General features: G+C 50.9%; 5 protein-coding genes and 2 non-coding genes across 7 annotated transcripts; 4 read left to right on the top strand and 3 right to left on the bottom strand.

The window, feature by feature from the left end:
* Positions 1 to 113: 113 nt before the first annotated feature.
* On the bottom strand, positions 114 to 185 carry BP01DRAFT_t37. Its single transcript has one exon. It is a non-coding gene; the product is annotated as a tRNA-Cys (tRNA).
* A 284-nt stretch (positions 186 to 469) lies between these two features.
* On the bottom strand, positions 470 to 542 carry BP01DRAFT_t36. The gene has a single exon. It is a non-coding gene; the product is annotated as a tRNA-Cys (tRNA).
* A 786-nt stretch (positions 543 to 1,328) lies between these two features.
* On the top strand, positions 1,329 to 2,164 carry BP01DRAFT_353210 (glutathione S-transferase family protein). The gene has a single exon (XM_025574123.1). It carries the CDS (start codon positions 1,444 to 1,446, stop codon positions 2,101 to 2,103), a length of 660 nt encoding a protein of 219 aa, XP_025434886.1. The 5' UTR covers positions 1,329 to 1,443; the 3' UTR covers positions 2,104 to 2,164.
* A 383-nt stretch (positions 2,165 to 2,547) lies between these two features.
* On the top strand, positions 2,548 to 5,403 carry rscE (putative RSC complex subunit (RSC8)). The gene is made up of 3 exons (XM_025577862.1): positions 2,548 to 2,861; positions 2,988 to 3,478; positions 3,532 to 5,403. Exons 1-3 carry the CDS (start codon positions 2,765 to 2,767, stop codon positions 5,002 to 5,004), a joined length of 2,061 nt encoding a protein of 686 aa, XP_025434885.1. The 5' UTR covers positions 2,548 to 2,764; the 3' UTR covers positions 5,005 to 5,403.
* Positions 5,404 to 5,790: 387 nt separating this feature from the next.
* On the top strand, positions 5,791 to 7,207 carry BP01DRAFT_353208 (uncharacterized protein). The gene has a single exon (XM_025574122.1). The coding sequence runs from the start codon at positions 5,926 to 5,928 to the stop codon at positions 7,075 to 7,077; it is 1,152 nt and encodes a 383-aa protein (XP_025434884.1). The 5' UTR covers positions 5,791 to 5,925; the 3' UTR covers positions 7,078 to 7,207.
* Positions 7,208 to 7,246: 39 nt separating this feature from the next.
* BP01DRAFT_265815 (uncharacterized protein) lies at positions 7,247 to 8,233 on the bottom strand (the record flags this gene model as incomplete). Its single annotated transcript, XM_025571345.1, has 1 exon — positions 7,247 to 8,233. A coding segment is annotated over one exon (987 nt), but the record flags the coding sequence as incomplete, so codon positions are not given.
* A 308-nt stretch (positions 8,234 to 8,541) lies between these two features.
* Positions 8,542 to 11,993, top strand: BP01DRAFT_353205 (putative APSES transcription factor (MbpA)). The gene is made up of 4 exons (XM_025574121.1): positions 8,542 to 8,786; positions 8,898 to 9,240; positions 9,321 to 11,022; positions 11,074 to 11,993. The coding sequence occupies exons 2-4, from the start codon at positions 8,950 to 8,952 to the stop codon at positions 11,757 to 11,759; spliced, it is 2,679 nt and encodes an 892-aa protein (XP_025434882.1). The 5' UTR covers positions 8,542 to 8,786; positions 8,898 to 8,949; the 3' UTR covers positions 11,760 to 11,993.
* The last annotated feature ends 259 nt before the right edge of the window (positions 11,994 to 12,252 follow it).

The following is a 12,252-nucleotide window of genomic DNA, read 5'->3' as shown; positions in this document are numbered from 1 at the left end:
CAACATAGGCTGATCAACTCGTTACTACCTAGTACCCACTGAACTAAGTAGTCCGTAGTGAGTTCTGAATGGCCAGTTTCATAACAGCAAAAAGACGACAAAAGAAGAAGACAAGGGCCGAACGCGATTTGAACGCGTGACCGTGAGATCTGCAGTCCCACACTCTACCCCTGAGTTACCGACCCTTGAATTGTGGTTTGCGGCGCAATTTTTGACATCATGAGGAAGAAGAGAGGCTCTCAGCAAGCATCCAATCATTAGCCCCGTACCGCCATTAAGGTTCAAAATGAAGAGCTTGCTTTATAGCGATTCATAGCCAAGATCAATGCCACCCACGGAACAGCATTCTTTCTTTAACCTCTCGCCCTCCACACAAAACAGATTGAAAAACATCAATCAGTCCCTCCGTTCGGCTTCAAGGCGGAGAGTATATGATATATATAGAGCAAAAGCAAAAAAGTAAAGCTTTAGGGCCGAGCGTGGATCGAACACGCGACCTCGAGATCTGCAATCTCTTGCTCATACCACTGAGCTACCGACCCTTTTGACGCTGAAGTGAAGTGATGTGTAATGGTTTATATAAATATTTTGTCTACATCATCATATTATTTCACCTCAGCACTGCTTGTCCTTATCTCGGAAGGTCTAATGGCAGGCTATAAGCGCGTAGTGGCCTACATCAGGAATAATTTTTAGACTCAATGAGTAATACCATGGTAAATAGTCTTATCTTGTCAGTAAGTTCCCCAGAGCTATTCGCCTTTACATGTAGATAGATCGAAACAATGATACAATTCGTCAGCATGCTAAGTCAACTAATAACTAACTAACTATTAGCTGACCGAGAGGCACTCGTCGAAGCAGTCGCTCGTAAACAACAGTCATCAGCCGTCATCTCCAGTGCTCCACCAAAGTTTGATTTCTAATGCATTTCCCTTTGTCATCTCGAAAGTGCCGAATGGGGAATCGTTGACTTCAACAGGTTCCCCACACAACCGGGCTCGGATAACCCCGAGTCCCCGACACATCGGTTCCTGACAAATGCAGGTACAAGCGAGTCATTCAAGCGACCTGTGAACACAGCTACTCTTTTCCCGAAACATCCATAGGCGCGCCACACGGAAACAACTTACGATTACTGCTTCCTACTCAAAGCATTTGACATGGAGGATCTCTTACATTTGTCAGCGACTTGCTCAACGGCTCCAGTTGCGGTGAGATGACTGTTATGATTGTGTCACTTGTAGAAAGCGACAGATTACGAGGGATACGTTAACCCTACGAATTTGCTTTGAAGCTCCAATGCTTCGCATCGCCTATATAAGGGCCACGGATGTGTAGCCAGGATTGCACTTCACACACTCAACCTCGCTCCTCCAGATACCTCCCTTCGCCTACCTCACAAGCCGCATTCTACTATATATCCTCTCCACACGTACAAGAATGTCTCTCAAGCCGATCATCCTCCACGGTCACCAAGTCGGCCCCAACCCCTGGAAGGTGGCCATGATCATTGAAGAACTCGGACTCCCATATGAGCACAAGTCTGTGCCCTTTGACATGATCAAGAAGGAGCCCTTCATATCCATCAACCCCAATGGCCGCCTCCCCGCAATTGAAGATCCCAACACAGGGATCACTCTATGGGAGTCGGGTGCCATTATTGAATACCTGATCGAGACTTACGACAAAGACAACAAGATCAGTCCCAAGGCTGACACCCCCGGGTATTTTCACGCCAAGCAGTGGCTCCATTTCCAGATGTCCGGACAAGGACCATACTTTGGCCAGTTTGTCTGGTTCACTCGTTACCACCCAGAGAAGATCCAAAGCGCCCAGGACCGCTACTTGAACGAGATCCGCCGCGTGACCGGTGTGCTGGACAAGGTCCTCGAAGGCCGCAAGTACCTGGTCGATGACAAGTACAGCTATGCGGACGCTGCTTTTGTGCAGTGGTATCAGATTATCCCATTCGTGACTGGAGATGCCATTGATCTGGAGAAGGAGTTTCCCAATGCCAACGCTTGGCTGCAGAGACTACAGGAGAGACCTGCTATTGCGAAGTGTCTCAAGGCATACAGAGAGGCGCTCAATGCCAATTGAGACTGGAGAGGAGTTTGGCTCTAGAGTTAAATTTGACATCGCATTGCAGAGCTTGCGAGCACTGGTATTTTCATTATAAATGTGAATTAATGTTCTGAATCTTATATGTAACCTGATCTATATGCTTGCTATAGAGTCCGCCTTAATGGCTTGCTGATAGGTGTGGTCGAATCATAACGGAAATGCCAAGCGGGCGGCAGGTCTTCGTGACAGAAGAACAGTATAGGTACTTATCCAGCAGCTAATGGTGCTTGGGTGAGAGTTTAAACAGTCAACTTTGGAAGAAGAAAGGTAGAGGTGACTTATAGTTAGATCAAGCTGTAGATGACGAGGGTCGAGAAGAGATTACACTAGTACGTATACGGACTAGCTTACCAAAGGCTCTTGGCGCGAGTTTTTGGAGAGTCGGTCCGTGTCGCGACAAGTCGCTCTGTTCCCAAGCCACCTTTCTCCCCCCACGACTTGTGCTGTCTTGGTGGTTAATACCACCTGCTGGATATTTTTGTTTTATCTTTGCTACCTCCAGGCCTTATTTACAACTGTAATAGTGACGAAATCGGCATCAGCCCCTTCGATTCTCTGAACCCCTCGGAGCGCGAAGGTCCCTTGTTCCCCGTTGCTCGCGACCTCAGCCGTCATCTCCCGCCATTAAATCAATAAGATGGAGGACAACCCAGTCGTTTCCGGCGGCGCTGCCGAAGAAGTTCAGACGAACATCGTTGCCCAGGATGCTCCTGGTGATGTGGTTAGTGCTTCCGGTAAGTGTTACCTCTTCCCACCCGCATCGAAGGACATGTCGACCATCGCAACATTGGCGTGAGAGATCGCAGTCGCGTGAAAGATCTACTGAATTTGAGAAATTCACGACACTGATAATCCGCCAGATGCTCCTGCTTCGCCGAAGCCTCAGGCTGCCGATGGCGAACCCGAAGACGAGGAGATGGGTGGCACAGAGACTGAGACCAAGAAGGAAAGCGAGGGCGATGAAATCGCTGAAGTCGCGGCGCAGTCGGGAGCTGAAGGCACATCGGAGGAACAGCCTGCACAGTCTAAAGCTTCGGCTGAGACCTCCGCGCGCACACATCTCGTTTCACAGACCCATGCCATCATTCTTCCTAGCTATACATCCTGGTTCGACATGCACCTGATCCACCCCATCGAGAAGAAAGCTCTCGCCGAATTCTTCAACGGTCGAAACCGCAGCAAGACCCCCGCAGTATACAAGGACTACCGTGACTTCATGATCAACACATACAGACTCAATCCTATCGAGTACCTCACAGTCACTGCATGCCGCCGCAACCTTGCCGGAGATGTGTGCGCCATTATGCGTGTTCACTCTTTCCTCGAGCAGTGGGGTTTGATCAACTATCAAGTGAGTATTTGAGGTGGAAATTTCTACAGTATTAGAGCTGACATTCCTTCCAGGTCGATCCTCAGACGCGCCCATCGAACATTGGTCCCCCTTTCACAGGTCACTTCCGAGTGGTTGCTGATACGCCGAGGGGTCTGCAACCTTTCCAGCCCGGCCCCAATCACTTCGTTAAGCCTGGCAAGCCTCTGCCCGCTACCGACCGCGCAGCATCAGCTACGCCTGCTACCAAGGCCGATCTTAACCTCGAGATCCGTCGCAACGTTTACGATGACAAGGGCAAAGAAATTACACCTGCCAGCGAAGACAAGGAGAAGCAGACCAACGGCGAGGGCGCCGCCGCTAACGGCACACCTGCCGATGCAGCGACCAAGGCAATGGAGAGCGCCAGCAAGGAGCCAAGAAAGAAGTTCCATTGCTTCTCCTGTGGTATCGACTGCACCCGCCTTAGATTCCACTACGCCAAATCAACGCCTGCCACGGCAAATCCCGCGTCTGACAGCAAGTACGACCTCTGTCCAAACTGCTTCCTCCAGGGCAGAATGCCTTCTAGCCACAATGCCTCCGATTTCGTCAAACTCGAAGAAAGCCCCTATACAATCGCCCCCGATAAAGATGCTCCGTGGTCTGACTCGGAACTCATTCTCCTTCTCGAAGGCCTGGAGAATTTCGATGACAATTGGGAACAGATCGCCAACCACGTCGGCTCGAGGACCAAGGAGGAGTGTGTAATGAAGTTTCTGCAGCTCGAAATTGAGGACAAATATCTTGAAGATACCCCAGAAGTCCGGGCGTCGGCTGGACGCGACCCGATCAGTCAGTCCGAGAATCCGGTTCTTTCTGTGGTCGCTTTCCTGGCCCAAATGGCGGAGCCCTCTGTGGCTGCTGCCGCGGCCGGACGTTCCGTAGAGGAGATCCGCAAGGAGCTCAGAAAGCAACTTGAGAAGGCCTCCGGAGCCGAGAAGATGACTCAAGACAAGGGCAAGGAGAAGGAGAGCACAGTGAAAGCCGAGGATTCCATGGAGGTTGATGCTGTTCGCGAGGAATCCGCCGCCGAGACCGCCCAGAGCACGGATGCCAACAAGGAAGGTAAAGCCACTCTTCCTACCGTTGCCCTTGCGGCCTCTGCCGCCCGCGCTGGAGCCTTGGCCTCTCACGAAGAACGGGAAATGACCCGCCTGGTCTCAGCCGCGGTGAACGTGACGCTCCAGAAGTTCGAGATCAAGTTGCAGCAGTTCAATGAAATGGAGGAGATCATTGAGGCTGAGCGCCGCGAGCTTGAGCTTGCTCGCCAACAGCTTTTCTTGGACAGAATGGCCTTCAAGAAGAGAGTCAAAGAGGTTCAAGACACCCTCCAATCAGTCAGCCTGAAGGGCCCTGGTGAGGAGACCAACGCTTTGCTCGCCGATGCTGCCACGGCAGGCATTGGAAACCGGTACAACTTTCAGCCCACGGGCGCTGATGCTAGCCGGGGGGTGCAACCCCTGAGTGCAGAGGCAGGCGCCGACTACAAGGCCTTGGACTTGTAATGAGATCTTAATTTCCGCATAAACGCCTTACATTGTTGGACACGTCTTTTGAGTGGCGAAGAATATCTACTGAAATCTGATTCTTCTTACTGTCGTCATGACCTGGACAGGAAAGCTGAAAGGCGGTGTTATCTTTTCATAATAACCAATTGTATCATGTACAATATTACAGGGGGAGCCGAGAAGAAGCCAATGAGCACCAGGATGCCTGCCAGGGAGTTTGTTGGAGATAGGCTTGGGGTAGGGTAGAAGCAAAGCGCGGCTTTGGTGATGATTGATGGGTTCACAATGGGTTGATTCTTTCTCTTGCGTCTTTGTTACTAGGTAGGAAAAGGCGCACATGATCGTTTTTTTTTGGAGTTCCGAGCTGTTCTTGCGCCTGCAAGTCAATGAATGCACTTTCTATTCAATTGGATGTCTGTCTCATTCTCTTCCCAAGAGGCAAGTTCCACTGGTTGCTATCAGTCCGATGCTACATCTCTCATACCTGCTGTCCCTGAACACTTGTCTAGGCCACTGACAGTCAATTCACCACTGGGTTTGAGAGAAAAGATCCCCTCGTACATACGCCTTTTAGAAGGATATGGTGCTCGAGAGGTAGGTGGCCCGATCTCACGCAGTGGCCCTGTTCTAGGAGGTGGCCGATCTCTCCAGGCTTGGTGAGCGTTCGGTTGGCCCGTGACCCCCGACGCGAAGAGGCCACCACTAATAAGAATCGGTGTTCAACGATTAGAAATGAGTAAACAAAGAACAATATTGGATGATCCTTGACGCGACGGAAGGATTTGACCTGTAATTCTTTTCTTCTCCTTTAGGTATCCTTGGTACATTGAGTGTTTTATTCTCCCTCTCGTTCTCCCACCACCCACCACTCTTTTTTCTTTTTTTGTTGTTATTCTTTTTACTATCTACCATATCACCATGTCTTCCAGTCGCCCTAATTCATCTAAAGCATCAAAAAAGTCTCTAGACTCATGCCTGTATCCCGAATTGAGCGTCAATCGCAGACGCAAGTTAACCGCACCAGCTGCGGTTGCGGCCGCTAGCGCGAAGAAGCGTACCTCCACCGACGCACAGCTCGAGGACGAGGACAACGACGACGATGACAATGACGTCAATAGTCACGACAACAACAATCACAACAAGGATTTGGACAATGACAAGGAGAATAACAATGGGACCAAGACCCAGCCTCGGGCTCTGTATAGGTCCAAGCCGCGCGAACCTCCCACCAAGAACTGCGACGAGGTCCGGCAGGAGATACGGGATCTTATCGACTCGAAGATGATGCCGGCCGGGGCCTTCCAGTCCGCCATCAACGTGTCAGCCAAGTCATATCGAGATTTCATGAGCCAGTCCGGCCCGCACAAGGGGTCGCGGTCGGCGACGTATATCAATGCCGCAGAGTGGTTCAGATGCCGGCGGGACCACGGGATCGTGCGGCAGCGGCCGGCCTTGACGGTTGATGAATCGCTTGGAAATGCTGCCGCCGCTACGGTTACAGCTCCTGCTACGGCCACGGCTATAGCTACGGTCACGAAGAAAAGAGCGAAGAAGGTTTCCGCGACCACAGTGGGGAGCGGTAGAGGTAGCCGTGCAGCAGAGCAGAACTCTGAGTATGATGTCTCTGGTATTACATTGGAGGATGAGAGTGATGATGAGTTGGAGGTGCCGGTGTTTGAGACTTGTGACCGAGTCAGGCATATGATTCGAGAGCACGTCCAGAAGCCTGGGGTTACCAAGGCCGGTTTCCTGCGGGACGCGGCCAGGGCGGCATTCCCCATGGGTGGGAAGACGATCAATTCCGGTTTGCTGCACCTCTTCCTCAAGCAGGAGGGGGCTCTTGTTGGCAACACGGGCATGTTGTTCTATGCGGCTTATGTCTTCTTCGAGAAATTGAGGATAAAGAATGGTGAGCCCAAGGATGATTTTCGACTGGCCATGGAGGAGATCTGGCCCTTCGGAATCGAACGAGAGAGACCAGCCAATGGACCCTGGATAGTTGCGGCCGATTCCCAACCTTATATCAATGAATTTGGGCAAGTCCGCATCATGCGCGACTATGGTCGGTGATGACGCTCGTGCATATCACATAACCACTCATGAGTGTCTGATGTAGTTTGAACGAGTTCTTGAATTGACTTCGACAGTATCCTCAGTAGCATGCGTTTTAGCTAGTCTTAATGACTTGCTCTTTTTGAGGTCGACTGTTGCCTTGTCGCTTCGGCTGTGATTTGTCTGCAAGCAGTTTCCCTTGAGAGTCAATGCCCCCAAATATATCAGCTGCCGTCTCCTTACTGACTGGCGAAGCCATCTTAATTGCAATTGCCCGGTTCCACGTAAATCTGTGCCTCAACTTCTCAGTTCCGGGCTCAGTGTGTATGGAGACCCGTGGCACCAACGTGGAAAGGCGCATCCAAACTCTGACCATGAATCGACGGGTAAACACATGAGGTCTTCCAACGGCATAGGGCCTGTAAGTCTGACTCTTCTTCGGGCCATCAACCAGAAACTCAACGTTGAGATGTGCCTCGGAAGCGGGAGCTGCGAGAGCTTGGGTAGGTCTAACGGCCTTCCTTCTCTTGGGCGGGGTCCATGGCAATCGACCTGAAATTAAACCTTCAAGAACCTCAAGATCGTTGAGTGGAAGTGGTGGAAGGAGATTAGACAGCATTTTACCGTACCATCTCTTTCTAATATTCCTTCGTCGACACTGTGGAACTGGCCTAGACCAGGCGTTCTCTTTGGGTATATTTGGTTCGAATTGGTTGATTTTGGGGCCCGCATTCAAGTATTGTATCATCGGGTTCTGAGCTTGAGCTTTCAGCAAATCGACGACGACTTTAGCAGGCTTCCAATCCTCCGTCATACATTTCCTTTCCAGGAGATCCTGCAAAGATGTGGGTATGGGCTCTGCCGAGGGAGTTGCTTGAACAATAAGGTCTCGAACAAGTTGCATTCTCCGACTCCCAGTGCGACCATATGCCATGCGCAGAACTTTCTCGAGTGGCTTCAAATATCCTTCATTGGCCCTTTGTAGTACAGACAGGCCCTTTGTGGCTTTCTTCCGCAGCTGCCAGTGTTGCCAGAGGTCATTCCGCTTTCTGAACTTGGAGTTATCCGCATAGTGTCGGAATCGATGGAGGATATGGTGATGCATATGGATCTTGGCGATGGGATCAGGGAGATAAGACGCCTCGCGAAGGAGCGAGCGAAGGAGCTGCCGCCATGTCGCCGCAGACACTGTTATCGGTGAAGTCGTCGACATTGTCTCGTCCCAAGTAAATTGAGCCGGCGGTTAATCTTTGCGAAGTCGGTTCTCTTTGTCCAGCCGGACATTCTTTTCATGATCGATTGTTGTTTGTTCACAGAGTAGGCGGCGACAGAGGCGGTCAAAAAGGCGGATAGCCGAAAAGGGTGATAGTAGATTGTTTGGGCGAAACGCGAAAACGGTTAGCCGCGAACGCGACGATTCCCCGCGAAGCTCGATTGAACTGACTTCTTCTTCCTCGGCCAGAAAACTGTCTGCATGAATTACACAAGCAATTTTTACTATTATGCAATTTTATCCTTCTAAATGTCCTAGAGTTACATGCAAGGAGCCTTCCGAAGCTGAACGGGCTCACATGCTGTGATCCATCCCTCCCTGCAAGCCCGACAACAATATCGGCCCTTCCCATCCCTTCACGGTCGGAGCGCTAGCCACGCGCCTCCTTCGATCTTGCGCGACTTCCCGCGGTCTGCTCAGTAACTCCGGAGACCGAGAGGATCTCCCAGCATAGGTGCAGTTCCCCACATGCTTTTGCTCTTCTGTTTGACATAGTGAATCTGTCATTCCATTGGCCTGGGAGGCTGCAATTCGACTTTCAACTGACTTCCTTGCCATCAAGCAGCCTTCTGACAGGTCTAGTGCGTGGGCCGGACACTTGCAGTACCCCGGACACCATGGCTTCCAACAACCATCAACCACCGCGACCGACTCTTCAGATGTCGTATTCGCAGAGCAGCATGGGATCGACCACCAATGGCATGGCTTTTTCTCAGTCGCACATGGGCTCGTTCAACACTTCTCAGTCTGTAGCATCTACCCCTAGAGCTACGCCGCCCCCCAAAGCATCGCAACAATCAGCCATGTCTTTCGCCTACAATGGACTGCCAAGGGGTAGCTTCACTACATTTGAGGATATGCATGGTTATGGCACCGTGTATGAGGAATTCAAACCTCAGATCTACAAGGTTGGGTTTTCCTTTGCATATATCTCGCTATGTCAACCTCTTCATTATCACCGCTAACATGCGCTGGCCATGTCTTATAGGCTGTCTACTCCAATGTTGCTGTCTACGAAATGGAAGTCAATGGGGTCGCCGTCATGAAACGCCGCGCCGACTCTTGGCTGAATGCCACGCAGATCCTCAAGGTTGCGGGCGTGGTCAAAGCGAGGCGAACAAAGACACTTGAGAAAGAGATCGCGGCTGGCGAGCACGAGAAAGTGCAAGGTGGATACGGCAAATACCAGGGTACTTGGGTGAATTACCAAAGAGGAGTGGAGCTTTGCCGCGAATACCACGTTGATGAGTTGCTGAGACCGCTCCTAGAGTACGACATGGGGCCCAATGGTACGACTGGCAATGCACAGGACTCATTGGACACTCCGACTAAGGAGCAGGCAATGGCCGCTCAAAGGAAACGACTCTATAACCACATGGACAATCGTGGCATGTCGCAGCCTCAGCAGGGCACCTTCTTTCAGAACATCTCTCGTACTGCAGCTACTGCAGTCAATGCTATGAGCAAAGCCCGCTTTGACTCTCCGGCCGGACGCGGTGTTGACGGAAGAAAGTCGAGTGTTATGCGAAAACCCTCACAACAAATGAGCAGTCAAGATACCCAAATCCCTTTCAACAGCCAACAGAGCATGTACAGTGTTGCATCCGACAGCGCCTTTGCAAGCAACGTTCAGAGCAACGGTCGATACACAGTCCCCGTCGGCTCCGGCTTCGATCCCGAAGAATCGCACGAACCCCCTCGCAAGCGCATTAGGTCTGCTTCCAACCATGCGCAATCTTTTGCACTTTCGTTCGAACAGTCGGCTTTGTCGTTCAACAAACCGACTCCGACTGAGCCCAACGACTCATTCTATCAAGACATGGACGGCTCCAATTCCATGGCTGACGGTGCTAAGCGCGGTCTCGAGCCCCTGCAACCAGCTACCACCCCTGAGAGATTCCAGAAGATGAAGCTCATCATGACCTTGTTCCTAGACAAGAGGACGAAGGACTTCTCCACTCATCCTGCTTTGATGCAATTGTCTGGAGAAGACCTGGAGATCCCGTTGGATGAGTATCGTAACAATGCTCTGCATTGGGCGGCGATGCTTGCGCGTATGTCGCTTGTCTCCGCGCTTGTTGCGAAAGGCGTCAACATCTTCCGACTGAACGGGGCCGGTGAAACTGCCCTGCAAAAGTCCGTCGGCACAAGAAACAATCTCGACTACCGCAGTTTCCCGCGTTTACTGCAAATCTTGGCTCCAACAATCGAAATGGTTGATTATAGTGGGCGAACAGTGTTACATCACATTGCCGTGATGGCGGCAACTGGCGGTGGGGGCCATGTATCCGCGAAACACTATCTGGAAGCTCTTCTGGAATTCATTGTTCGCCACGGTGGTACCTCATCGAGCCATTCGGGGCCTCCTGGTGTTGTGGACAGCACGCAGAATCCTCCACAAACAGGAGAGGTCATAACACTAGGTCGGTTCATATCCGAGATTGTCAATCTTCGAGATGATCAAGGCGACACTGCGCTCAACCTGGCGGGACGCGCGCGTTCTGTCCTTGTACCCCAGCTTCTAGAAGTCGGGGCAGATCCTCATATACCAAACCATACTGGACTGCGACCGGCAGATTATGGCGTCGGTGTGGATATGGTTGAGGGTAATGGCCAATCTCAACAAGCCGGAAGTCGAAATGACTCTTTCATGGACCAACTAGCCAAAACCAAGAAAGAGATTCTAGATTGTAAGCACCCATCACATTGCATGGAGAGTTATTTGACTAATATTTTCTCAGCGACATTGGCGCAGATCACCTCATTGGTGCATGAGACCCTGGGCGGCCTCGATAGGGATCTGGCCTCAAACTTAACGAAAAAGCAAGAAAAGTTCGATCACTGGCATGCTAAGATCCGCGAGTCGGCTAAAGCGCGGCAAATTGAACAGAAGCACCTTGATGACCTGAAGAGCAGAGCTTCGGAACGCATCGAGCTCAGTCGGCGATGCAAGAACCTCGAGAAATCATCAGAAGATCTTCTGCTAAAACTGAAAGAGACCAAGGGTGGATCGTTTGAGATGTCCACAAAGTACTTGGTTGGGGATGCCGACAAAGAATTTGGCCTAGATATTGCTGCCTTCGAAGCGGTCTTCCCCGAGAATTTTGATCCAGCTTCTGGATTCACTGAGCAGCAAGCTGCTTTCCTTGGATCATTTCCACCCGCGGAAAGCATACAGCAACGAATAGAGGGATACCACAAGTTCAACGACGACATAATGGAAGAGGTGGAGCGTCTCCGATCCAAAAATGTGGTTTTGGGACAAAACTATCGTCGGGTGGTCATGGCTTGCACAGACTGGACTGCTGAACAAGTTGACGAAGCAGTGGAAGGACTTACGCAATGCGTCAAGGACCTCAATGACAACCCAGTCCCTGAAGATGAAGCTATTGAGATATTGATGAAAGATCGAGGGCAAGACTGGTGATCTTGTCATTTGACGAACCTTGTTCGAGCTCCAATGGTACATAATACCCTGATTCTGCACGTTGGCACTAGCGGCCGTCTACAGGGTCTCTACTTACTCATTCTTGTCTATTGTTCACGCCTGGTTGGTTGGAGTCTGGCCAGTTACGAGGAAGCATTGTTCATATAACGGATCTCGGTGTTTGAGCATGATTGATTAGAAGTTTGTTTTATGCATTGATGTCTGTACTTGCAGATACCCATAGGGCACATGTGCTGGATTCCAACGGCTAATATGATTGAGACATGTACAATTTCTCACGACCCTGCAGGATGGGATCTGGTAAATGCAAAAACACGAGCCATGCCAAGCTGAATTTAAGCGGCGGCACTGACTTTCAAGAGGTATCTGTATCTGTTGAATTGACTGTATTTACCAATCGGCCAGACCATCCAATTGCCGGATTCAGTCGTGACCTTGGCTTCTTAAGGGCCTCGGTTCGCATAGCCTAAAG

The sequence above is a fragment of the Aspergillus saccharolyticus genome, assembly GCF_003184585.1.
Source record: "Aspergillus saccharolyticus JOP 1030-1 unplaced genomic scaffold BP01scaffold_3, whole genome shotgun sequence".
In the NCBI taxonomy this organism is placed as follows: Eukaryota; Fungi; Ascomycota; class Eurotiomycetes; order Eurotiales; family Aspergillaceae; genus Aspergillus; species Aspergillus saccharolyticus.
This window is presented reverse-complemented; position numbering and strand designations above follow the sequence as displayed.

Coding starts and splice junctions, on each gene's coding strand:
- BP01DRAFT_353210 (XM_025574123.1), top strand. CDS start 1,444: ATGTCTCTCAAGCCGATCATCCTCCACGGTCACCAAGTCGGCCCCAAC.
- rscE (XM_025577862.1), top strand. CDS start 2,765: ATGGAGGACAACCCAGTCGTTTCCGGCGGCGCTGCCGAAGAAGTTCAG. Junction 2,862..2,987: donor TGATGTGGTTAGTGCTTCCG/GTAAGTGTTACC, acceptor ATAATCCGCCAG/ATGCTCCTGCTTCGCCGAAG. Junction 3,479..3,531: donor GGGGTTTGATCAACTATCAA/GTGAGTATTTGA, acceptor CATTCCTTCCAG/GTCGATCCTCAGACGCGCCC.
- BP01DRAFT_353208 (XM_025574122.1), top strand. CDS start 5,926: ATGTCTTCCAGTCGCCCTAATTCATCTAAAGCATCAAAAAAGTCTCTA.
- BP01DRAFT_353205 (XM_025574121.1), top strand. CDS start 8,950: ATGGCTTCCAACAACCATCAACCACCGCGACCGACTCTTCAGATGTCG. Junction 9,241..9,320: donor TCAAACCTCAGATCTACAAG/GTTGGGTTTTCC, acceptor CATGTCTTATAG/GCTGTCTACTCCAATGTTGC. Junction 11,023..11,073: donor CAAGAAAGAGATTCTAGATT/GTAAGCACCCAT, acceptor ATATTTTCTCAG/CGACATTGGCGCAGATCACC.